At 43.5% G+C, this 26,383-nt stretch overlaps 1 protein-coding gene across 2 annotated transcripts in view; it reads left to right on the forward strand.

The window, feature by feature from the left end:
* The window catches only part of ADCK1 (aarF domain containing kinase 1), a 72,396-nt gene that overhangs the window by 33,054 nt on the left and 12,959 nt on the right, over positions 1–26,383 (forward strand). Inside the window, exons 5-7 of one of the 2 annotated variants that reach the window (XM_058026081.1) lie at positions 16,449–16,607; positions 20,328–20,486; positions 23,662–23,778. In XM_058026081.1, the coding sequence (XP_057882064.1) occupies positions 16,449–16,607; positions 20,328–20,486; positions 23,662–23,778 (435 nt within the window). The remainder of the gene's footprint in view (positions 1–16,448; positions 16,608–20,327; positions 20,487–23,661; positions 23,779–26,383) is intronic. The other variant, XM_058026082.1, reaches the window with a different exon arrangement.

Below are 26,383 nucleotides of genomic sequence, written 5' to 3' on the forward strand. Positions count from 1 at the left end.
TCATTCTTTCCTTTCAGAAATATCCCAGTTCCTGCTCTTTTCTGGCAGGTTCCTGTTGGGCAGGTTCTCTAGTCATTGCTCCTGTCTCTTGTGTAAGGTTTTTTGGTTGGGGATTAGGGCAAGGATAAACTTTGCACCCCCCATCTGAGGGTGGTGTGTCCCAAGCAAGGTCTTTCCCATGTTGAGGGGGTGCTTGTGTAGTGCAGCTTCCCAGGTGCTGTGTCCAGGCTGCCATTGCTTGGGGGTGATGGGCTGGTGTAAGGCCTGTGGCTAGCCAAGGGAATGAGTGTCTCTCCTTGTCTCCTGACTTACCTTTGCATCTAACAGGTCCTGAAACTGTTGCAGAGGAGTAGAAACGGTTGAAGCTGAGCAGTCTCAGATGTTATCAAAGGATCATGGGTTAAGATAAGAATAATTTACTGGAAACAGCAATGAGATAAGAAGACAAATGATAACAGCAACAATATTAATAATGAAAAATATAAGACAAAGAAGTGATTTATGTGAAAAGCTCCTGACAATGAACAATACCTGACTGTTCTGTCCACCACTTTAACTTGATTGGAAGGAGCCCCTTCTCCTTGGAAGAGAGAGTCCCTTTCTCCTGCCACTGGCAATGGCATGAGGTGGTATCCAGTAACTTTAGGGTCCTGGCCACACCCCTCCTGGCTATTGCAAAAAATGAACCTGGTCCTGAATGGTACTAGGGCACTCCCAAAGTTCCCAAAGTGTTTTTTGGGTTGGGTACATGAAATATGATTCATCTGTTTTTGAAATGTACTCAAATACACCTGGAAATATGGTCACTGCAGTGATTTGCAGTGATGCTGCATGGACATTTGACAGGGAGGGACAGAACTTGTATGCCCATGTATACTGCCACAGGAAAGACAGAAAATGAGACCATAGCAAGGTGCTAATCCCCAGTGCAAGAGATTTCCCAGTCCTCATACTGCTATGAGAATTAGAGAAATAGCACAAATAGAAAAAACTATTTTTACTCCTATTTCTATATGAGTTCTTGGTATAGTATGGCAGCCTTTGCTGTGCCAGTGACTAGGAGAAGGATGGACTTGATTCCCTGATTCTTTTGGAATTGTCAATGAGCATTTTAAGCTCTGGCAAGACATATGCTTATTTCTGATTTGCAGAATGATTCAAGTAATGCTCAGCCCTGTGGGAGAAGAGCAAGGCCTTCAATAGGCTGTTGGGTATTACACTGCATGTCCTACAGCATCCAAGTTATTCCCAAGGTAAAATGAGCCACTTTCTGTAGCTGGAACCATATGGTGCTCTAGAGAAGTTTCATTTACTGGGCTATATCACAAAGTCTTCATGTCATAATGAAGGTTGCTGCAGGTTCTGTTATGGCTCCAGAATGCCTTTTCCTGGGTGGGCAGTGTTGTCTAACCCTTCTGGGATGCCAGGACAGGTGCCTGCTTCCTGCAGTGTTGCAGAGCCTTGTGGTTGAGTGCTCTGCCCACAAGCACTGATGTATACCACAGTGCACAGTCCCTCTTGTGGTTGCTTGGGGCTGTGGACTGATGCAGAATGGCTTTGCCAAACACCCAGGTCTCCTGTGGCTTGTGAGCCTGGTTCTGTCCTAATCCACCATCTCCAGCCAGCAGTGCTGTGCTGTGAATGGTCTGCAGTGATGGCCTGTGAAGTGCATCACTGTATGTTACATCACTAACCGACTCTGGGCAGCCACATCTAGGTCACCTGAGCCTCTTTGCCTGCTATGGGTGTTGTCAGTCACTCATTCTGCATTACTCTCCATTACCCCACCAGTGTGGAAGCTGAGCTGTGGTGGCCATTACTCTGACAGTGTTAGGGACTGCAAAGTGGGATGGGAAGATATGGCCCTTATCCCACCACTCTGAGTCTCTTGCACTACACCCAGCAGGGCTTCCAAGCAGACGTCAATAAAAACCACATTTTTATTAAAACTGTAATGACAAATAAAAAACCTTCACATTTCTTTCAATAACTTGGGATATAAAAAAGAGATTTTTATCTATTATGAAAAGGATTTTAGCCATAAAAAGGTAATTTAAAGAGTCTGAGATGGATGGCGAATAGCATTAATGTCACCCAGAACAAATGGTCCTGCATTACTCAACTGAAAGGCACAAGTGGCTGCCTGTGCAGGTCCCTGCTGCTGCTGCAGCCTGTGCTGTGCTTGCCCTGCCTTGTCTCTGGTAAGAGGCCCCAGTCCCTGGCAGATCCCAGTGTGGCTGCCTCTACACCGAGCCCTTGGGTGGGCAGCATCTGTCCAGAACTGCTGCTCCAAGGGCAGATGGGGAAAGCAAAGAGAGAGCTTTATGTGGCTCAGGTAGTGAACCTTGCTTTGTTTCTTGTGTCCCTGCTCATTCTGTATGCAAGCTCCAGTGTTACTGACCCTTACTGTTGTGCCAAGGACAGCCTGCTGTCCTTACTGCCAGGGGAGCTTTTGAAGAGGGCACTGCTCTACGTGGATTTTCTCTCCACTCAGAGCTCCTGGGAGAATTTGGCTGAGTCCTGCTCATGGCAGCCTCTTCCTGGGTACTCTAGGCCCCTTAGTCTGAGAGAGGGAAGGTTTTGAGTATAGAGTAGAGGATTACCTTTTTTGACTTCTTTCAAATTAGTAAGATTTACAATATAAGAAGTTGGACAGTAGATTTTCTGAAGGAGTTTGGAGGGCTTTCTGTAAGGAAGAGAAAAACTTCAGACAGGAAGTGCAATGGGGAATGCCCTGGTAAAAATAGTTCTGAACTGGATGCTTAGTGACATTTTTTGCCTTCAATTTACAAATTCTTTAGGTGCCTGTGGGTTAGTGTATGATGTACCTGCATGGAATTTCTTGCCTCAGTGTCTGTGCAGGCGGTAAGCTGTGTTCAGTACAGTTTTCTCAGAGTTCTGATTATACCTGAAGTGTTGCTCTGAAGCAAATACATCTTGGCTGACAGTACCCACAGCAGCTGTGTCAGGCTGTATTCAGTGTCCATGTCCTGCAGAGGTGGTGCATCTGCTCCACAACAATGCTCAAGCCATTGACAGAAAACACTTTTCAGCATGTGGGTAACCCTTCCAATTTCAGACAATTGCTGGAAATTGCAGTCTGTAACTGAGATTAATAGTCCTTATTCTTGCATATGGAGACTTTCTTTTTTCAAATGTGTATTTCCTTTGCTCAGCAGTCTCCAGGCATTTCTGGCACAGCAGGATCTGTGTAGGGGCAGAAACATTGAGGTGCTATGTTGAGGGACTGGCTTCTGTTTCAAAGCCCACTGCTGATACTCTCTGAAATACTCTTGATGCTCTAATCTTGACACAGGCTGGGTTTACTGTGCCTGATTTTTCTCTGAGGGAGTGAAAAATCCCATCATCTGCCTGCCCACTGATCTTTTAATATCCTACTTGATGCTGCCTAGTTATTATCTCCTAATTTCTTTCACAATTTTGCATCTGCACAGTTGCTTGGCTCTTGACCCATCAGAAACATGAGAACATGATGCAGTGAATCAGGAAACTTTTGGCAATAGGTTATTTGTAGGTGAAACAAATGACATAAGATGAAATAAGGAGCTCCAGGGCCTGACCTTGACATATCTGTATTTTTCTAAAACACAGAGTAGTCACATAGAATTTTTATGAATTTATAAGATGTACAGTGATCTAATAAGTTTTGTTTTATGGCACTTCTGGGATCTGTATGACAGGAAGCTCTTGATTTCTATGGAAGGATGCTGAGCTATAAAAACACTTCAACTCTGCTTGCAAGTTTTCTTTCCTGTGAAAAACTGCTAGGAGCATTGGAAATTCTCCTTATGAGAAGCCACACACTCAACATGCTTTTATGTTTTGAGAACTGAGGCAAAAATTGGGATCTAAGGTGTCTGAACATCCTTTACACCATTAGTCAGCAAAGTATGTTTGTTCCTTATAGGCAGACCAGCCTGAGGAAGTTTTGTCATGTTATGTATGTGAACATTAGGCACATTTTGCACTTATTTGCTGTAAGCTTTACAGTATTTAGTTTTACAGGATGTGTAGTTCAGAGCCAAACCTCTGAAGCTGTCTGTGACAACTGAAGAAGTAAATTCATGTGGCCTACTGCTTGTGCCAGGAGAGCTCAGCTGAAGCAAACCTACAAGTTTCTTCCTTACAAAGCTCACATAATCACTGCATCTCTAATTGACAAGTTCTTGGAAAAGGCTCTTCAGCACCAATCCTTCCAAATTTCAGATTATTAGTAGAAAATTTACATTCGTTAGCTCATTTTGGATAATGAATGAAACTGAGGTGGTATCAGTTGTGCATGGAGAACAAAGCTAATTTTCTCAAGCACCTTATTGGATGTAGCTGATTGGTTCAGGTCTATTAACTGCTATTCCCATTTATCAAGAAGGCCTAGAAGGAGGCTAGAGCAATTAAAATTACCAGGGCTTGTTAAAGAGGGGTTATAGTAAAGAAGTCTCTCCATGTAACTTTTCCTGCCTTGCCCTTTGTAAAATGCAAATGTCTTTGCCCTGGCTGCCAGGAAAACCTATAAGCCAATGCCTCCCTCCTGGTCCATCTTTTGTCCTTTGGACCATAACCTAATCTGTTCCTCTTCTATTTTTTTTTCCTTTTTGTTTGAAAGAAGTGTGAAGCTGGTTCTTAATGGGATATCCTGGCCAAGGCCTTTGCCAGTCCCTTGCAGTCATTAAAACCAGCTCAGGTATTACAGAAAGGCTGCTCCGAGATAAACATTTGAGACAATGCGTGGTTCTCAGTGAGTGAGCAGGAAGGAATGGAAAGGAATGGAGCAGACTGGTTCTGTAGGCCTTATCTCTCTAATGACTACACAGCCATAGCACACTGATCACTATGTGTTGGACTGAGTGTCTCCAGTGACTTAGTATCTTGTACCTCATGAGGGAGAAAATGCAGCCTGACCCTGCTGGGACACTCTCTCCTGGCCTTGCTCTCCACAGGACGTGTCTAAAGTGGATCTCAGTACTTGGCCCCTCTTTGGTGAGGTGAATCCTTAGTTCTAATGAGTTGCTTTTTGAGATGGTTACAATAGATGGAATCCACCAAACTGTTTATCTTCATCCACAGAAGCCCAAATATTTTGAACTATAGGAAACAGAGCTACATACCAGTTAGTATTTAGAGGCTTCCTGTCCCATTCCTATTCCAGAAGATGACTTTTTTGCTCCATTTTTGAGCTGCATCAGCCTGAGGGAAGGAAAAAAGGCAGTTGGATTCTGGCTTTAGAATAGTGGGTTGCTAGATTGCTTGGAAATGCACGTGAATTAATCAAAATGACCCCCCTAACTTTGTTTCCATAGCCCACTTTTGTCCTGGTAACAACCTCTAGCAGTACATACTGAGGATGCCAGAGAAGAACTTACCTTCAGGCTGTTTGCTACTGCACCATGGACTGTCAGCCCTTCTCTTTGCAGTACTTGTCACCCTGCAGTGGCAGCAGCAATGCTAGGCCTGTAAGTGTAGTTGATTTATGTTAACTGTTGAAACAATAATGTTTAATCTGTAAAGTGCTAATCTACTTTTTATGTTGATTATGAATAGGCCAGCTGTGCCTACTTTCCTATTCATAGAGTTTAGTGAATATGCCCGTTTCACAGGCTGGGTTTGGAGGGTAATTTACATGAGAGCAGACACTGCTTTAGGGAAAGAAAATCAGCTGGTTACACCCTTGAAGCAGGGATTTGGCAGCCCTGCATTAAGATCTGGGGGCAAGGAAAAAGCATGGGAGGAATAGGAGAAAGACAGATAAGTGAGCTGTAGAAGAGGCAGACAGATCAGAGCAGACATGTGAAAAGTAGGGAAGATATGGTCAGGAGAAGAAAGGAAAAGTTTATATTCTGAGGAGAGATTGACAAGAAGGAAACAGGACAGGATGTGGCTGGTTTAGCATAGGACTTTTCTCTTTGTATCAGTGCAGGGAGTTTAGGACTCCATGGTTTGTATGGCTGGTCATTAGGGATGATCTAATGCATGGTGCCAGTGACACTATTGGTCAAGTCAGTTGTGGATTTAATTTGTCATGCAGTTGTCTCTCTTGAGGGACTTCTATTGATCTCTGTGTGTTTTTTTCCTGAGAGTTGGCTGCAAAGGATACAAACTCCAGGGCCTCATCCAGACCTCTTTGTAAGTTATTCTACCTCAGCTCCTGTGTAGTCCCTGCACCTCGGTCTCTGGTGTGGACTGCTGAATAGCTGTGTCTTTCACATTGACTTGTCTGCCATGTGTGCTGGTGTTTCAATACCCATCAAGGCACAGTTAACACCAGTAACTGGCTTATGAGCTTTACATCTTCAGCAGAGCTTTACTACCTTTTAAGTATAATTCTTTTAAAATAGTGACCTTATTATATCCGTTTCTTCATACCAGTTCAGTTCAGTTCAGGCATGGCTGCCTGCCCACATCTGCTAGGTCCACCTCAGATCCCTACTCCTACTTCCCTGTTCTATTAATCTGGGGCAGTGTTGTGCTTCAATAAGACTTCAGGCTTGCTTGTATCAATGTAATTATAACCAAAGCCAGGGAAAGGATATAACTGGGCAGAATCTGTCTGGGACTGGGCTTTGCCTTCTGCATGTCATCATTGTACTGTGCCCCTGTCCACCCTGGTGACAGGCTGCGGGATTGTCCAATGCTGCTTCTGTCATTCCTGCTCTTTGTCCTAGGTGATGAAGATCATCAGAGGGCTGGAACACCTGTCCTGTGAACACAGGATGAGAGAGTTGAGGTTGTTCAGCCTGGAGGAAGACTGGGGGAGACATCATAGCACCTTCCAGCACCTAAAGGGGACCTACAAGAAAGCCGGAGAGGGACTTTTACAAGGGTGTGGTAGTTATAGGACAAGGGGGAATGACTTCCAACTGAAAGACAGTAGGTTTAGGTTAGATATTAGGAAAAAATTCTTTTCTGTGGCAGTGGCGAGGTACTGGAACAGAGAAATCATGTCTGCCCCATTCCTAGAAGTGTTTAAAGCCAGGCTGGATGGGGCTTTGAGCAACCTGGTTTAGTGGAAGGTGCCCCTGTCCATGGCAGGGAGGTTGGAACTAGATGTTTAGGGTCTGTTCTAACCCAAATTATGATACTTTGAAACAAATGTAGTCCTGTCCTGCACACACACTCCTGTCCTCCACTCCTCCTGCACACCCTGCCTCTGCACACACACAAACACCATCCTGACCCTTTTCTTCATTTGCCTCTCTGTGGGTGGATTTTGCCTACCATTCCCCATACAAGCTGTGTATACAAATGCCCTGCTCCATGCATCCTTTTTAACTCTGTCCTCAAGCCCTGGCACAGCTTCACTTCCTGACCAAATCCTTGTACCGGACCTCTTCCGAGCATCTCCTTATCACACTCTGTATAGTCATAAAACTGCCCATACACATTAACCCCCAGCCCCCCTGCTTTGTCTTATATACTTCTTGAAGCCCCCAGGCTCTCAAAGTTGAATCAGAGAACTAAGATGAGGCACAGGTGCTGTGTGTTTCTCAAGGTGGCACAGGTGATGTGTGTCCCATATAACCTCAGGCTCTGGCAGCTGGTTATTTCTCACCGGAGTGCTGCTGTTGTGCAGGCTTACTGCTGATAGGGCCCTTGGGCCATCTCTGCAGTCCTCTCTGAGCCTCCCCCTGCCTGGCTGTGACTAACATGGAGCTTGTTTATTGTGGCTCCTTGATCCTTTCCTACACAGGTTTCAGCCAGTGCGTGGCAGGAATGTGTTTATATCTGGAGTCAAAATGGTCTTAGCACAAAATTTGCTTCTGGGTGTTTTGTTAAATCTAGCCTTCTTGCTTTTGTGCCAACTGGCCCCATCTCTGTGGCATTTTGAGTGAGGCTCTATCTTGTTACAGGTAAGAAATTTTTTACATTGAGAACTTCCAGTCATGGCAACAACTTCCCCAGGGGTGTGGTGGAAGAGAGAGCTCATCACTGGAGATTTTCAAGGCTTCCTTTCCCATGAAAAGTTAAACCAGGTTGTCTTTTGAGATCCCTTCCAACCAGAGCTGTGCAGTGATTTGATGATTCTTTAGAAATGTTCTGTCTTTGCACCAGGCTGCTGGCAGCTCTAGGGGTGGTATGTCATTTGGGAATATGTCTTCAGGAATTCAGCCAAGGGGTTCTCTGTGTTGGGGACCTCCACAAATCTTACTACATGTGTAGCTCAAGAGAAATTGGAACTTTGAGGGGATGGGGGACAGTTGGCTTGTTTTCACTTGTCATTTGTGAGCATTAGCACTTGATGTCTAGTTCAGACCTCAAAATGAGGTCAGTGTTGATGTTAAGGTTGAGGCTGCAGGCATGCTTGACAGAAAGTTAGTGACACTCTCTGTTGTGATGAGAAAGGAGATAGAAGGGATGGCTTGACTGAGAAGATTAGGAACTGTGCTTTGGCTTTGTTGAATGTGAACAGAGATATGACTGAAAGAAGATGACTGAGAAACAGGCTGAAATTGTAGTTTGGCTAGAAGCAGGCTGGTGTAGAGTACAGAGCCAGAACTACAAGTCAGCAGAAAGGAAGTGGGAATTTTATGTGAGCTATTATCCAGATGCAGGGTGGGGGTAGAGGTTGTGAGCAGAGCTTTGTATAACATCTCCAGAAAGCTGGGAAAAGGATAAGCCAGCTGCTCAGATATACTAGGAGAGCAATTAAAAGAGCAGAAGGCTGAGGAGACTTTTCCCTTCCTTAGGAACTACTGGGGTATTCCTGCTATGTTAGCACTTTCAGCTCTATTGCTTGGGAGCTGAAGAGCTGCAGAGAAAGCCTTGAAAATCTTTATATAAAGGAGCCACTACTGCTCTACCTCAGCCATGGAATAAGAATCCCTTTGGGCAGATGGAATGCAGCGGAGTTGTCTTCTGCTGTGTTTCCACTGTGCACTGGTGTAACAAATGAGACCCTCCTTTGTTAGCAGGGGGAGGAAAGAGAAAGAATGCTTTCAATTAAAATACAAAAGATGGCTGGGAGTGGCATCATTGTGTGCTCTTGAAGGACTCTGATTCCAGTCTGAACAACTGACCAGTGTGGCTCCTTCCTCACAGACAGAAGAGATGAAGAGCTAGTAGCATTTCCCCAAAAAGAGAGAAAAGAGTAGATTTAATGAGCATTGCTCAACTGGGAGAAAGATAAAAAAGCAAATTAAATGGGGCATTTGTATGTGCAAGGGAAAGCAGGGAAATATCTGCCCCATAGCCTGCATTGTTGGAGTGAATACGTAGCTCACAAGTCCCTACTTTTTTTCCAGCATGATGGAATAGAAAGCAAACAGGATTATATATGTATATACACACCTTGGCTTTATTTTGCTTTGGTCTGTGCATTTTGCATAGGCTATAAGATACTTATGTCATGCCAAATAGAGTGCACAGTGACAGTGTTTACTGTCACATAGAGAGACTGCAGTTTTACATCTTTGCTTTCCACACAAGCATAGTTGTTAGTGGACTCTTGCTTGGCCATTAGGATAAGGAAGCACTGGCTGCTGTTGGAGGCCAGTCATGGACAGGCTGGGCTGCAGAAATGGTTTAGGGTATCAGCAAGATGACTAGCTGCACAAGATGTTTTGTTATATTTGAGATGGAAAGAAGTGGGATGCTGAACAGGTCAGAGGTCATTATGCTAATTAACTGCATCTGGGGACAGAAAATAAGTATTTTCTCAATGTCCATGCCAGTGTTAGAGGGACTGTAAATCCCTTTGTTATCACTTGGGGATTCTGAGGAAGTAGTTGATTCAGTCATGCAAGGTTCTTCCACCTTCCATCTTCTCCACAGGGAAGTGAACTGGATTTGCAGCTTAAAATTGTGATGTAGCTTCCAACAGCAAAACCTTTCCCATGGTAATGGACATTTTTGAGAAATAGATTTTCTTGGAATGTAATTCTGTGTATGAGATTATAAACATGAGGGAAAACTACCTGGATGTATACTTTAACCAGGAATAATGTTCACCCACACAGGTGGATGAATTAGAAACTTATTTGGAGACATCCCAGCTTTGCTGTTTCCTTTCTCTGGTTTCATCTATATGTTTGTGCTACCACAGATGTTGTGCTAGCCCTGCAGATGATGTCTGGACTCTGCTTTCTTATAGTTTAGCTTGATATCTGCCTTACATCAGAAGTATATTGTGCAGTTTCTCTGCTTTCAGAGTGCTTTGTGAAACCAGCACCTGGGCAAAGAACAGCTGAGTGAAACTAAACATGGGAGAGGCTGTGGTGAAATGCTATTGGAAAACCTGTAGAACTCCCAACTGTTGAAAGCATCTCTGGGTGCTGAGCTAACTGTTAATTTTAGCATCCTGTGTGTCTGGAAGCTAGTAGGACATCCAGTAGCTTAATTGCTGAAAAACATTTATCTCCTTGTGCTGGTCAGGATGATGTTCCTGAGCCAGTTATGTTCCAGTCTGGCCATCACAATCCTTGCTTATATTAGGCTGAATGTTGTTTATTTGTGGGAGCTATGGATAAGTGGCTCACCTTTCAGAGGGATGGGAGATGAGGTCCACCTCACACACAGGGTCTCAGAAGATATACATCTGCTCTGTCTGCTCATTGCTCTTACTGCCTGTTGTAGCTGTCACCACTGAGATCCAGGTTTCGATCTGGGATGAGTGATAGTCTCAGACAGTCCTGCCTTGTCTTAAGGATCTGACTCAGGAAAATAAATGAAACTACCGTGAGTGTGTCTGAGCACAGACTATTATGCAGGAGTCATTGGGGATGGAATAAAAGGTGCTTTTCCTCAAGGTATAGCTCTGTAATAATTAAAGGTACTATACAAGTCAAGTAGACTGATACTATTGCTGCACAGCTCAATGGATGGATGTGAGGAGTACAAGAGTGGCTGTGTGTAGGCTTTTCCACTGCTTGTCTAGCCAAAAGAGACTACAGAAAAAGGATAATAGGTGAGCAGATCAGGAAGTAGCCAGGATCGTAGGTATCAGACAGTGAATGAGTGAATGAACATTGGTCTCTGGCTGAGGGGGATCAAGGACTCTTCCTTGATTTCATTTTCTGTAACACTAATGCCTTTGTAACTGAGAAATGCTGTCAGTAGGATCCCAGAGAAGATTCTCAGGGTTTTAGCAGGTAGTGGGTTGCAGAGGTCCAAAGTGGTACAAGGTGGAAATAACAGGAAAAAGTGAACTTCGCACCCTACCTGAGTCCCATTTTTCTGGAAGAAATGCTGATGGTTGATGGACAGCCCTGATTTTGTGCTGTTGTTGTGAAATGTTAGCAGTGATTAACAAAGTTAGCAGTGATTGGCAGGTCAGGAACAAATGTGTAACATTGGCATGTGAAGTGACACGTTTGTGGCTGTGTGTAATAATTGTTGTATATGTATTATACAGATAGGTTTTAAAAGCAAAGCTAAAAATTTGGACCTTATAAATTAGACAAGGGCAGATTTCTAGCTGTGTTGACAGCCCTGATTCTGCTCACTGAAGCATGAGTGCTGTTGCATGGTGTGGCCTAGTGTCACAGGGGATATCAAGGAGAAACGTTGTTAGACCTCAGCTCTTCCAAATTCTGGGCAGGCACCTTATTGCATCTCTCCCCCTGAAAAGAACCACCTTACTTTGCCATCCTTTGCACTAAAAGATGCAGGGATTTTCTGTAATAAGCCATAGGTAATTGTTTCAGTGCATGAGAACACACACATACCTTTACCTGCATTCATTTGGATGCAGCATATGCCTCTCTATATATGTCACGTATATGTGTAAATGTAATATGAACACCAGCAAGTCCATTGAAAACAAAACCACTGTTCTGTTTACATCTACAATATTATTAAAAATACTGGATTAATAAATACATGTTCTTGACAGATGAATTTAGGAACCATCAATTAAGCTTGGCATTCATTAGGTGGGGAGAAGTCCAATCAGATTTCACTGACTCAACAAAGCCGCCTATAAATTGTGGGCTTTTTGTTCTGATGTTTGATGAATTATTCTTCATAATCCACTGTCTACTATGATAAATCTAATCTTTCAGTTTTTGCTGTCTTAATAATTCTCAGAGCAGCCCTGTGACATTTTGTTTTCGTAGAGGGGATAGGAGGGCTGGGACGATGGAAAAAACCCCTTGCTGTCTGGGAAGTATATTCTCTACAACAAAGTAATGTTTTTCTCACACTTAGAGCTCTGGTCTTGCAGACTCGCAGGGATCAGTGAGTCCTTGGCAACATGAGCCATTATGTGTATCTTGTTGGAAAGATGACCAGCCTAGGATGAGGTTCACATTCCTTAAGCCAGGAGGGGCATTGAATCTGAGAGCAAATACCGTGCTAGTGTTGATAAAGTGAATTCCAAAAGTCCTGATGCCTTCTGCTGTTAGTGATCCTTGCATCTCACTGCTTCCTAAATTTGTCTTGAACAAACTGCTGACACATGGCCAGCATTAATCACAGTGGCAGAGCAGAGCCAATGCATCTCATGTAGAATGATGTTATATAATGCAGGGCTGGGGAAGGGCTCCATGACTTAGGCTCCTGCTCCGGAGCACCATGCTGGCAGCCTTTCCAGAGGGAAGAGAACATACCTCTCTGTGAAGTGGGCAAGTTGAAACCAGGCGGTAATACTCCACCATTTGCTGAAAAACATGGATATAAAAAGGTTGGGATTAAGAGGCAATATATTTCAAAAGAAATTAGCTAGCAAGACATGCACATTTAACTGTTATGGTTTAGAGATTAAGATATCAGACTGGAACTTGGGATATCTGGGTTAAATCCCAGCTCTGTCAAAGACTTCTCAGAACATGCTAGGCAGGTCATGTAAGGTAATACTTTCAGAAAGGACTCAGGATTTGGGAGCTTAAATCCAATTGATTTCCAGTATCTTCCTAAGTGTTTAAGGACAGGATTTACAAAAAACACTGAGGCATCCTGGTGCCCAGCATTGTGGCATCAGGTAGTATGTGCTGCAGACCTTGGGAAGAGCAGCTGTGCTTTGGGAAAGAACTTCAGCATGTGAGGAAGCTTGTAGCTGACATCTGGGAATTCCTGGAAAGCATGAATTTGTGCAGGGCCCATGATGGCTGTGCATCTCATACCATGGCACTCTGGGCTTAATGTGGTCTCTAGGTGCAACCTCAGCACAAATACACACTAGTATAAGTATCAAAGTAAATAGATCCTGTTAGAGCTTTTATATCACTTCTTTGAGATGTGAATACTAATACCAACAATCATGCATATATTGCGTATTGAAAATTAAATGAGCTTCATTCTTCAGAACTAAACAATCAGGGCTGTGTTTCCAGCAAGTGAAGTACAGCACACATTCATTTGCTGGTGGAGCCTGTGCTTGTTGATGGGGACCTGGCTTGCAGAAGGAGCAAAGGAAACCACTGTGTGCAGGGACACTGCTCACCTGCACGGCTGTAAACCTGCAGCTGGCTGTCCTGCTCCTTTGAAAGAGCAGCCCTAAAGTTCCTTTTAAACGTTTATTAAACCTGTTGGGAAACTATGCCTGTTTCATCTCCTGCCAGGATTACAGATGGTAACAGTGAGTTTGATGAGGCCATTTGAGACCAGCTGTAGCCTGGAAAGAACTTGAGAGTTCCTGAGGTCAGGTGTGCTCCAAGACTGTCCCAGACCTTTGCTTGCTAATCATCCATTCTGGAAATGACAATTTTTGTTAAGGGTGCTTGTGAGCAGTAAGAGCCTGCAGCCTGTTCCAAGAACTCTCTGCTTGCAGCCACCTTCCTTTGGAAATGGTTGCAGCCACCTTCCTTTGGAAATGGGTGCAGCCACCTTCCTTTGGAAAAACCCCACTCCCTGGCAGGCAGCATGGGAACCAGGCTCGCCTCTTCTCCGCTTCCATGTCACAGCGCCTCTTGCGCGCTTTTGTGTGTCTGGGACACAGCCTGCAGCAGAGGCATTAGCTGCCTCCAGCGAGCTGAGAAAAGACAATTCCATAATGAACGAGGGTCATTTGCTAAGTGGGGGGTCCTGGAGCCCAGCCATGATTGTGCTTCTGTTTTATCTCAGCCTCACACCTGCTCATGTAATGGCTCGGCTGTGATCTGCTCCCTCCCCCTGTGCGCGCTCTGCCCTTCTGCTCCTGGGGTATCCATCAATTCTCTGGTCCTATTGCAGTCCCTTGCCTTGCTGTCTTTGTCTGCAGCCTGTGAACGTGCACAAAATTGCCCTGGAATTGTGGGAGGGCTGCTGAGCTGGTTCTGTCAGACATGACTGCTAACCTGACTTCCATGTCCTAAGTAGCAAGTTTATAAATTACTCTTCAATACAAAATAACTCCTAGACACAGCTTTCTTCAACTATGTTTCTTTAGAAAACTTAGTCACGCGATAATGAGGTATATTTTTCCTGCCAGAGGGAACATGTGCAGTTTTTTTTCCCCCTGTATGCATTCAGTTCTCGTGAAAATGGCTAGATTGACAGTGTAGGCAATTAAGAGGTTTTAAAATCCAGAGCAGATGGAATTTTATCCAATTTATATAGGATCTTGCTAAAAATGTACCTTACTGGATTCAAGCCAGTGAACTCCCAATTCTGTATTTTAACCTTTGGGGGATGTTACCCAGCTTTATGACAGTTAGAGTAGTAACCAATTTGTAAAGGATACATCCCTCTGATACAAGGATGTAGGGTAGTGAGAGAGTTGAAGAAAATCCCAGCTCGACCTAATGTGGCAGGTTCTCTGCATGCATTTTTTTCTTCCTTATGGGATCTTACAGCCCAGCAGGCTCTTGGCCACCTTAAATCTTTACCCTTAATAGATCCTTTCTTCAGGGAATACATAAACTTCACATAAAGGTAAAAGTCCCTGTGTCTTGAACACATTTTCTCTTGAGACACAAATGTCAATAGGTTTGAATTATGGACCTGCTGTAATTAAAAAACACATAACTAGTTGTTTTTAAATGCAGTTGTTTTACTTAATTGATTTTGCCGCCAGGACCAAAGAGAATTAATTAAATAAATAAAATGAACCTTTCTAGTGAATTACTGGAGGCTGCCGATTCTGTGTTGGTACCTAATTACTGCAAATGCTCCACTTTGTGGCTAGCATTAGTTTTCTGTGGAAGGGGCTGGGAGAGAAGGGGTGGGGTGGTGTGGGAGGGGGCTCATTCCTTGGCAGCTGCAGGAGGGAACAGGCTGCTCCTTGTAGTATTTTTCTTCCTTTTCAGCAAAAAGAGTATTCGTTTAAGGCTTTGCATGAAGACTTTGCTTAGAAGGTCTTTATTCATATTTAATTGCTAGGTTGCTGCAGCTCCCATCTTTAATTACCTTTTAAAAAGCAGGTTATAAAAATGCACTGACATTCTTTCTTTTTTGTTACTGCATAAATTACAGGCTTCTCAACTGCTCACTTGAAATCAGTTGAGCCTGCTAGAAGGGTAGGACAGGGTCCCTTTGCTGACTTCTGGAAACCTCAGAGTTTATGTTTGCCTTGCCCTACAGAGCAGGACAACAATCCTCAACTAGCATTACATGAACCATGCCTGAAGCCACATATCTGTGTTGGCCCTTGCTGTGAGCTGACTGACTGTGTGGAGGGGCCTGGCTCATCAGCTAGGCTGAAATTGCACTACCATGGTTGTAGTGTTTGCAGAGCCTGTGCTGCCTGGTGCTGCCAAGAGGGTCTCTAGCAGGGTGCTGTGTTATGCAGGGGGGGTGGGCTTCTGCCCTCACCCTTGTCTACCTTGCATTTTGCTTCCTGGACCTGCTCCTGGTAAATCTACTTCATCTGCAACTTTCCTTGTAGTCCAGTCCTGGATTTCTCAGACAGAGCTTCTAATAATTTCCTCTCCTGCTTGCCAAGTGCTTTGCTGTCCCTGATTGGTGCTTTTTCTGAGCTGAGAGACCTGGCTACTTTTATAGAAGGTGTGGCAAAGTCCATCACATTAAACATGTTTTCAGGCCAACATGTCACAGTTGAAACAGCAATTCTTGTCCCCCTGCCCTGAATGCAGCCCTTAACCACTGCTCCCCAGTCATGTGCTGGCTTTCACCAAGTAAGCTTGCTGCTGCTGTAATGCACAGGAATACACACTGTCAGGTTTCAGGGGTGATGGTGGGTGGTATTAAATATCTGCCAAAGAAATGCATGCAAAGGAGCAGCTGTTGGCTTCTGCACCCAGGATGCTGACCATAATCACTTCAAGCCATTTTCTGAAGAAGTCTCACACACTGCCTGGCCACTGCAAGTCCAGGATGAAATGTGCTGCTGGGACTCTGTCACAGGTTTCCATAAGCAGAGTATCTCCAGGGCATTTGCGTGTCTGGCAGGCTTCACTCAGAGGCCAAGCAATGACAAGGCTAAGAGAGGGGACAGAAGAACTATGAAAAGGCTGAGTCTGCCCAGCTTTGGCACATGAACTCTCTGGCCTGTGGGCAGGGCTTTCCTGAGCATGGCTTCTGTTGCTCCAAGCTGATGCCTCTTTCTCATCTCTCGGCAGATAAAAGAGCTCTTTGTCAGTTTTGAGGACACTCCCTTGGGAGCAGCATCGCTAGCCCAGGTACACAAAGCAGTGCTGCAGGATGGGAGAACGGTGGCAGTGAAAATCCAGCACCCCAAGGTCCAAGCTCAGAGCTCCAAGGATATTTTGCTCATGGAGGTAAAATTACATGTTAATTTCAAACTTACAGAATAATTGCCATTGAAGTGTATGGGGACCACGTTCATCTATGGTGTAAGCAGCTATAACAACACCAACCTGTGGCTTTGAAACCTCCACAGAGATCAGTGCTGTCTTGCAGAAAATTGGTGAGGATTGCAGTGCTGGTGATTGTATGGATGGAGAGACTGAACAACAGGGTAAGAGGGAAGGAGGAGAAGACAGGTAAAGATTTGTGATGTTCTAGTAAGTCCATATAAGACTTAAGAAGTAGAGAGTGAGTCCTGAAGTCTCTTTTCAGCCCGTGTGCTCATTAACTGGTCTCAGGGACCATTAACTGATCTCTTGTAGTCAGGCCTGTGTGGTCAAGGAAAATCATTGTTCATGATTAGCATGTTTTTCAATTAAATTCTAGTGTGGATTCAACAGTAGATGAGGTTGCTATGATTCAGTTTTGTTTCTTGATCAGCTCCGTAATGCTGAACTGATTAATGGTAGAAACAAAAACACTGAAATACAGAGAGGGTCACCTAACAGGGGCAAATATACAAATGAGGGATTCAGCTAGGAAAAAAGTTTCAATGCCTAGCTCCTGTTCCTCTCTTGAATGGTAGGGACCACTCTTATTTCCCAGTGCAGTGCTGTAGCTTTTCCCAAACTTCTAAGTCTAGCTATAGAAAGGAGGAAATGGAAATAAACTGCAGCCCTGTACTGCATTGCAACAGACAAAGATGCCAGCAATACAGTATAAAACACCAAATGGGCAGGGCTGTGGTGGAGAAAATGGGAAGGATTAGGTCTGTAAGTGGTAACACTAAAGCTTTTTGCTCTCCTAATAAAGCATATGTGTGTATATATATATACACACATATATGTCTGTATATACAGTAAGTGCACAGTAATTAGCAGACAGGTAGGTCCACGGTACTAAAGAGGGGAAGCTTAAGCTGAGGAGTTCTGATGAGTGTTTGGAGGGTATTGCTGATGAAGTAACCCATTTCTCCATCACAGAAGATCAGAAATCAAAAATTCTGCCAGCAACCTCTCAGAGCAGTGTGTAACTAAAGCTTCTTTAGGCAATTAAAATACCCTGCTTTGAGCAATCCTGGCTAGTCTGCATAGAAGCACAGCTGGTTCCAGCTGGGGCACATAAGTTTGCAACTGAGTATTTAATTTGAACTCACAGTTAAAGAAACTTGAGTTCCAAAGAGATCTCCCAATAAGATAGGATCAGTCTGTTTCAGTGCTGGTTCAAGAACACAGAACTGTTTGAACTGGCTTTGGGTCCAGCTGAAGATTTGAATTTGATTCAGATCTTCTCCAGGACTTGCTGCAGTGGTCTGCCCAATGAATTTGCTTCTGTAAGTCATCATGTGCACAGCACTTCTCAGGGGGCTTATGACATCCTTGTCTCCCTCCCAGAACAAGGTGGCAGTCAAGGATTAAGGATCAGCAGGTAATGAAAGAATATGGGATCAGGGTAATAAGAGATTCTGTGTGAATGACCCAAAACCTGTGTTTACCTTGGGACATTTGCCCTTCTAATAGTGGATATCATAGGAATATACCTCCTCACACCATGTTGCTGTGATTGCTGATTATACTGGTAAGAGACATTTTAACAAATTATTTTAGAATGATTCCTGTCTTTTCTGGCTTTAAACTATTCCTTCTGGGAAACTTGGAAATAAACCAATGTATTTTCTTTTGGTAGTTTAGTACTGTCCTTGTACAGACATTCTGGTTTACCATTCACATGTTGTATATACACAGGTATGAAAAGGTAGCTCAGAATGTGACACATGGAGTTTTGTTTTTAAAAGGTCTCTCTTGTGGGGTCTTGGCTTACATGCATCATTGTATCCTTGTGTGGGACTGTTTTTGTGTAGACTGTTAGAAAGCCAGATCACACATGCTAATGTTCTGGTCCTTTAGGAATCAGACAGACATTGCAGCTAGGTAAAGAGGTTGATTTAAATATTGATGGAGATGGTCTCATCTAGAGACTGATGGGAAAGAATCTGAACAAGAAAAGGTAGCTGGAAAATTCCTAAATTCACTTGAGGTTTCATAGCATCAATGCTGACTCTTTAAAAATCAGTACAGCATCTGATAAACCCAGAGAGAGATACCTCACTGCTCTCTATATGTCAATAATTATTTCAAGACAATATGTTGACAGGTGTCAGAAAAGGGGTGGGCAAAATACTTGTTAGGATGTCCCTGCTGATGGTCAAGTTGGCAAATTGAAAAGAGCATTTGAAGAAAGTGAAAAAAAAGCATGAATTTTCTCACATCAAACATCAATGGAATAATCTTGGAGACCCTATGAAGTTTATGTTCATGTTCTTGAAGATCACTGGTTACATTTCATTTGGGTGACATAAATTTGAAAGGATTTATGCCTCTAGATATAACAGTAAAAAATACAATTCAATAGTGTCTGGAACCTGGTGATTACATTTTTAAAGGAACATTGAGTTTGCAACTGACATTTAGATAAGAGAAGTTGAGACGGGGTAGAGAACAAATGTTGTCACACAACTGAACAGGAGCAGTGATGGTTCATAAATTTATTTTTGTCATACATTTCAATGTTAGCAGCTTCCTGTGTGTACTTTAAATGTTCCTTCTGCAGTGCAGGAGTTCCCACCCCAGTGGTGGAGATTGAGAAGGGTAAACTATGCAATAACACACACTTAAAAGCCTGTTTCTGTTTCCAGATGAATGTACAGAACAGGTAAAATAAAGACAGCAAAGTACATTCTATTGTTATGGGGTTTTTTATTTGTTTTATGACTCAGTTAAAAACAGTAAAAACAATTTTCCTTAAGATGTGGTCCATATTGTCGGCTTGTGTAAATTTGCAGCTCTGGTGGAGAAACTGTCCCTTTGTATGAACAGAAAGCATACTTGGCTGCTGTGCAGCTTTGATTATGCCATCCAATTGTGTAATGTTGATTCACTCACCCCTTAAATGTTGCTCCAGTCAAATGTTTCAAGGAACTTTTTGGTTGGGATTTTAAAGGTGCTGTGTCTCTGAATATCTAATCTCTTTAAGAAGAAGAGCATTCCATATATTCCATGTGGTGAATATATGATGCTTGGGAAATACCTCCTCAGCCTTGTGAGAATGGCTTTGCCTGATGCTGAAGAGCAGCTTGCCCTCTGAGCTCCACCAGAAGTGTTATTTAAGGATCTGTAGCCTACTGACTGTATCCAAACTCCATTGTTTTCTTTGAACTGCCCAGAGGATTTTCTGTGCTCAGCAGTGGAAGAAGTAACATAGAGGTGACAAGTATTACTTTTGGTCCTCCTCGTGTACATTATCTGAGAGCTGTTCAAATGAAGTCAAAGAATGACTTGTAGAATTATAGGACTCAGAAGATCTCAACAAGGGCAACACCCTTGGTGAGATCTGGCCACGTGGGCTCTTCTCCAGAGCTTTGTTCTCTTACTTCTAGGCAGCAGTCGGCTGCCCTCCCTTTGATGTGTGTGCTATCATTTAACTCCTAGATGTGCCTTTCTCTGTGGAAGAGTAGGCCAGAATTTGTGTTACATGACCAAGGCATGACACTGTGTTGTGATACTGCAGGAACCCTAAAAGCACTTGCTTTTTTTATTTGTAAGTTACATGGAATGATCCTATCAAAACAGCACTGTGTGTTGCTGTGTGGCTTTGGAGCCAGGATCCAACTGATTGTGTTTCCTTGTTCTCAGATTCTCCTCTTGGTTGTGAAGCAGATTTTTCCAGATTTTGAGTTCATGTGGCTGGTGGAAGAAGCTAAGAAGAATCTGCCCTTGGAGCTGGATTTCCTCCATGAAGGCAGAAATGCTGAGAAGGTTGCTCATATGCTCAAAAATTTTGACTTTCTGAAGGTGAGGAAACACATATTTCTTTCTATGTATGTGCATTAATAGTCTTCCTCTCTACGTCTTATGCCCCTCATTCACCAAGTGGAGGAAACGTAAGGAGGGAAAATGAAGTTCAGCCCCTCTGTGTTATTCATCCTAGACTGCTCTGCTAATATGGACCAGAAAATACTCTGAGACATGCTTTCTCCTTGTTTGTCTCCTACTGAATGCACTCTCTTGGGTCAGGAGTGGTGGCTTGGGACCAGCAGTCTCTGGAGTCAGCTGCTCATTTTCCCAAGTTTTCTTTCTGAATTTCATTTAAATTTTCTTTTTTAACTTGTTCAGAGACTGTGAATTTGCCATTCTTTACTGAGCCATCTGGTGGTACCTTTCCCTGAGCTCTATTTAAACTAAGGGCATGAAATGGACATAGAACAGAAAAGCTAGACTGAAACTGATGATGTCAAGTAGTATCTCAGGAAAAATCATATTTACATGAGTCCTTCCTACTGCAAAAAAGCACATTCTCACCCTAGAATTGGACATTTATCCTTTATACACATCTATGGCTAGTGCATTCATGTCACTTCATACAGAAACCAAATTACACTCGTGTGTGGTCTTCCCCACTGATACTTTTAGCCCACTCCCCCGCCTCATACTTAGGTCACTTATAAATATCTCAAGTACAACCAGACATGCACACATCTCAGTCTTGGAAAGACATAAGGCCACATCTTCAAAGTCGCACTTTGAAATGTTTTGCTGACATACAAGAGACTCAAGCCTCCAGTGTGTGCTTTCTGGAAACACATATAGTGCCATGGTTGCAGTCACTGATGTGCCCATGGCACACACAAAAAGGCAGCAAAAAACACATCCTGTGGACCTTCATGGATACACACTTCTAAAGGAGTTTGTTCCCTCCTGTTCATGCAGAAGTCCCAAGATAGCAGTGACAGAGGTGTGAGATAAGGTGAGTTTTTGTTAGGCTTTACAGGCTGATCTATCAAGTTTTCCTTGCTCCTTCCATGTAAGAGATGTAATTCCATGTTCCCTAATGCCAGCTTTGGAGCAGTCCTTTTGAAGCCCAGTGTCAGCAATGGCCTTCCCATAGACACAGGTAAAAGCCACCACAGGGAAGGCCAGAGTGGTTTTGCTGAGTGGGTGCCTCTCAGAAGTGATGCACCTTGGAGAGCGTGTCCATTGCACTGTAAGTAGCATACTGTGAGGTAAATCCCCCTGGAGACAGCCAATCACCTCCTTGCTGGGGTAAGGAGCTATCATGGTATCAATATGTGTAACAATAACAAATGACTTGAGATGGCTAAATAATGGATCCTCTCATCTGACCTGCCAATTCAGAGACATGTTCATCACCTAAAAGCAGCAGAAGAATTTGGTTTCTGTATCATAAATTTTCCTAAACATGCCAGAAAGCTGAGAAGTAGATTTTGTGCTGTGAACCTGTTTGAGCTTTTAAAGCCAGAGATAAATTATTTCCACACACAAGCATTAGAGCCAAACATCTGTGAGTAATTAAAAAAATCACTGAAGAATTTGGCTGTGATTGAGAGAGGCATCTCCGCCAGCATGAATAGCACTTTACAAGCCCACTGACTTGCCTGTGTAAATCCTGAGGCAAGACTGAGTGTTGTTGGAAGTGAGCTAAGGGATCAGAGAGCTATATGGGATGGGGAACTCTTAGTTTTGGAGTTAGCAGGCTTTCTCACCAATCTAACTGCAGAGAATGGGCATGCAGATAAGCTGGGAAGGCTGTGAGTGTCTGAATCTCCCTTACTCATAGTGGCATCAAAGTCTAAGCAAGGTTCACATGCAGAGTATAACCAGGGGTGTTGAATGATGGGACTGAGAGACACTGAAATTACTCAGCAAAGGAGCCTTTGATCTAAAGTGGCACACACGTGGTAAAGTAGAAGTGGTTTCTTTAGGACAGGAACAGGAGGGAAGCAGCTAGTTTGTAAGGGACTGGGATATTGTCAATAGTTAAAAGCAACAAATGCTGCTTGTTCAGGAGCTATGATGAACTACAGTGGCCTGGCTGGTCATCCCCTGGTTTTGGTCAGTTGATGGACAACAACTCTTACCTCTTCCTCTCCTGCCCTAAGGTGCTGGTCCTGAGTCCATGGCTGAATCAGGAGGATGAGGAGAAGGGACTGCACAGCTGGCTTACTATTTGTATGATCTAAAATTAATATGTCTGTCATAGTAATGGGAGGCACAGTAATGAGAGTGGCTGGAGCTCCCTTATGTCTTTGCTAAAATGCACATATGTGGCTTCACCCATGTGCAAAAGCAGATTTGGGCAGATTGAGTGTTGGTCAGCACAGTAACATGAGGAACTTCGAAAGGGGATTCAGCAAAATGGCTCTTGACAATAGGGACTTCAGCATGGGAGAAATTTGTCTAGAGAGGGAGGTTGGAAAATGGGGAGCCAGCCTGAGTGACACTTTTGTCACTGCCTCCCTGGATGACACCAGACTTCTTCTCTGGTACCTCACTCAGCTTGATATCCCACAGCTTGAATGAAAACTGCTTTGACATTTTACACTCATTACTGTGTTGTTTGCAATAAGATAATTAAGGGTCTCACAGGGTTTCTGTGACAAGTCCCTTATTTGTGACACTCGATTTTTCTCCCAGTTCAATTGCAGATGGCCTAAGTATGCAGGGTTTGTCAGCTCAAAGGCATGCGTGTTCCAGGGGGCACTGCGGAGATACAATTTATGATGAAGGCTTATAATTTTTAAAGCTGCGTAAGTGGATGCTGTGCGTAGCAAACAAGATGCAGTTCCTGTCTAAAGGAGCTGAGTGGATGATTCAGAAACTTGCAATAGGTACTAGTTAAACAGCCCAGCTAGAGGAACTGCAGAGCAGGTAAGAAAGGTATCTTAGACATCACTGGGAATGGGAGGTGGTCAGAATCCTGTAGAGCGTGGTCAGAAATGTTGCATGAGATCAGATCCTACGGTAGTTGAATTGCTGTATTATCCTTCTACACATTGCTGCTGTCCTGTGGAAGAGGCTGATGGATGAATTTACCTCCCTTGTGCTCATCAAAAAAGCCAGTCCTCACCTCAGCTGCTTCCATTTTTACTCCTTTTCTGGGATTTGTGTGATATATTCTTCTTCCTTTCCCAAGCTGTTGCTTGACCTAACCAATCTGTTTCTGTTTCAGGTCCCTAGGATCTACTGGGAGCTCTCCACAAGCCGTGTCCTTCTCATGGAGTTTATGGAAGGGGGACAAGTGAATGACAGGGCCTATATGGAGAGGAATGGCATCAATGTCAATGAGGTAACTTCTCAGCCATCTTTGAATTGGGCGTGCTGAGCAGTGCAGAACTGATTTTGACCTTGATGCAAAATGGAGGCTGACAGGATGGGATGGGAGAGAAGAATAAGTACACAAAGATGTGAAGGGAGCAATCAGTCTGACAGATCTCTATTCTTGTGCTCTTTGGAAAAGTACATAATCCCTTTTGAGGAACACTTTCCTGTAGGCTGCAGAACTAGGAAGATCTTCAAGGAGACATAGTGAAAGAGGACCATGCTCTTACATTAAAGATACTCATGGTTTGTTCCAAGATGGAAGTTCCTGTTACTCTAAAGGAACAATTTCAGTTTCTGATTATTTTTATCTCATGAAGTTTGTTATTAAGATTTGAAAAGTTCTCTCTGTAGCAAAACGTGGTCAGCTCCATTCATCTGGCCAAGTCAACTGGTCCAAAGTGAGACAGTTGTTTCTTTGAGTGAGTTTATCCTATACTTCCGCTATCGGCAGAGGTGAAATCTAGCCCACACACTCAGATAGAAGAGTGAATATTCCTCAAGTCTTGAGAGTCAGAAGGGCTTATTTTGATGTATTAACAGAAGGGCTCTTGAGCAATATGTACATTTAGATTTTGAGGTGGGCTTCCTCATAGATCTCAGACAGCAGGTCCATTTTGAGACTGAGGTAGTTAGCATAGTGTAGCTCCCTAGGATTTTCTTTGAATTTTCTCAGACTGCTGGAGATAGCACAGTTGTAGAGAAACAGCTAATTTCAGTTTTTCTAACTTGCAGAGGCTTTTGCTTGTGATAGGAGGAATGTAGGGTGAAAATTTTTGCTAATTTTTTTATTTATTCATGCCTTTGGGAAGGTTGTTTTGTGATGACTTGACACAATACATCTATGCAGCAGTGAAATCACATACTTTCCTGAGTCTGAACTAGTCTCTAAATAATAGCTAAGAAGTAATTTTTAAAAAGGTGTCAACAGACTTCTACTACTGCAAAGTATAAGCCTCAGAGTTCCAGCCATCTGTCAGGTAGAGGATGTTACTCAGCTCGGTGGTAGGACTGAATTTTTCTTTCTTCCTTTTCTCTCCCCATCTCCTGAAATTAATGCTTGCCAACAAAGCAAGGTAGAAAGGGGGGAATACTGAGCCAGACAGAATAATGTGATGGGAAAAGAGATCTGTTATTATGGCCACAGTAAGATGAGGTAGGGGCAGTGCACATCCCAGACTTATCCTGTGGCAAGGTGCAGCAGATGGGGACAAGGTTGCCTAGGTTAATTATTGGCTGCTGCTGTTGTTGCCCTGGGTAAAGGACTGTATGGCATAGTGGGGAGATGGGCAAAAAGGCAGCAGACCCTGAAAGGAGCATGAGGAGGGGGTGGCAACCCAGGTTTCAAAACTGTGATCTGGCTTATAATATGACAGCAAGCTTGGCTTTCAAGAGATGCATTAGCTCCCTATAAATCACCCAAATATATTTGTTTTATCAGTCCCTCTATCATTTTACTCCATTTTGTTTTATGGTGTGGAGGAAGAGGAGTCTTCACTAAGCAGGATTTCTTTTTTGTGACAATGCAGCCTTGAAAAGCAAGCTGAGCCTCTCTCCTCTAAATGGAAAGGATCCCTGAGGTGAAAGCTCCCTTCAAACCAGGTTACTGACATTTACTTAATACCGTCTGTAGCAGGATTATCATTAAAGCTGCCCAAAAGCACATTAATCTCTCTGGATCCGTCCAAGTGCTGGATTGTAATGGCATTTAATCAGAGAAGGCTTTGATTTCTAAAGACAAGTGCAAACATTGAAATATCTGCCTGTGGAACAGTTACTTATTCATGTACAAGTGTACTTGTACACTGTAGTGTAACTGAGGAGGAGCATGCAACTGGGATATTGACGGTGAAAGGGAAATCTGGAGAAGGGAGTTACCAAGGATGAGACAGCAGGAATTTTAAGGGAAGACTAGAACATGGCAGGGCTAAGAAGGGGGCATCTGGAAACTGGACTCTTCCTATTTTAAAACACAACATTTGCAGTCTTGGTTGGGAAGGTATATTTGGAAGAAGTGGGTAGAGCAGGGAAGAGAGAAAAATTAGACTGGGGGCTCTCAAGGGGTTTGTAGCATACTATATACAGGAGGAAAGGAAGGGCAGCAAGGCTACTTAGAGCATGGATTTTTAAAGAAGATCCCAAATGGCACAAACATTCCTTTTGTATCCATTCTGATTATACCAGATTCATTTGTATTTGCATACGAATCTTAACATTATCTTTGGTCTGCCACATGTGTTCTCCATCCTTCTTCGTGAGTTCTCTGCCTGTCACTGCAGAGGCTGCTGTATCAGTGGGCTCTAGGACCTGCGGAACTTCTAGATGTGCTCATGGCATGTGCTGTATAGCCTCAAACCAGCCAGCCAGCTCAGGTAGCCAAGTGAAGAGTCCCCATGATCAGCCTGATTTGGATTTGAGTCAGGGAAAGGAAACAATGCCATGTACTTCAGCTTGCTAAGAACCTGGTCACGCGCCATGGTTGATTCAGAAGTCAGAAAAGTGTTTTGTCCAGCTGAGAATTGAAAGCAAACAGCTAAGGTACTTAAGATGAGCTACTGTGTGCAATTATTGCC

The sequence above is a fragment of the Melospiza georgiana genome, chromosome 6 (genome assembly GCF_028018845.1).
Source record: "Melospiza georgiana isolate bMelGeo1 chromosome 6, bMelGeo1.pri, whole genome shotgun sequence".
In the NCBI taxonomy this organism is placed as follows: domain Eukaryota; kingdom Metazoa; phylum Chordata; class Aves; order Passeriformes; family Passerellidae; genus Melospiza; species Melospiza georgiana.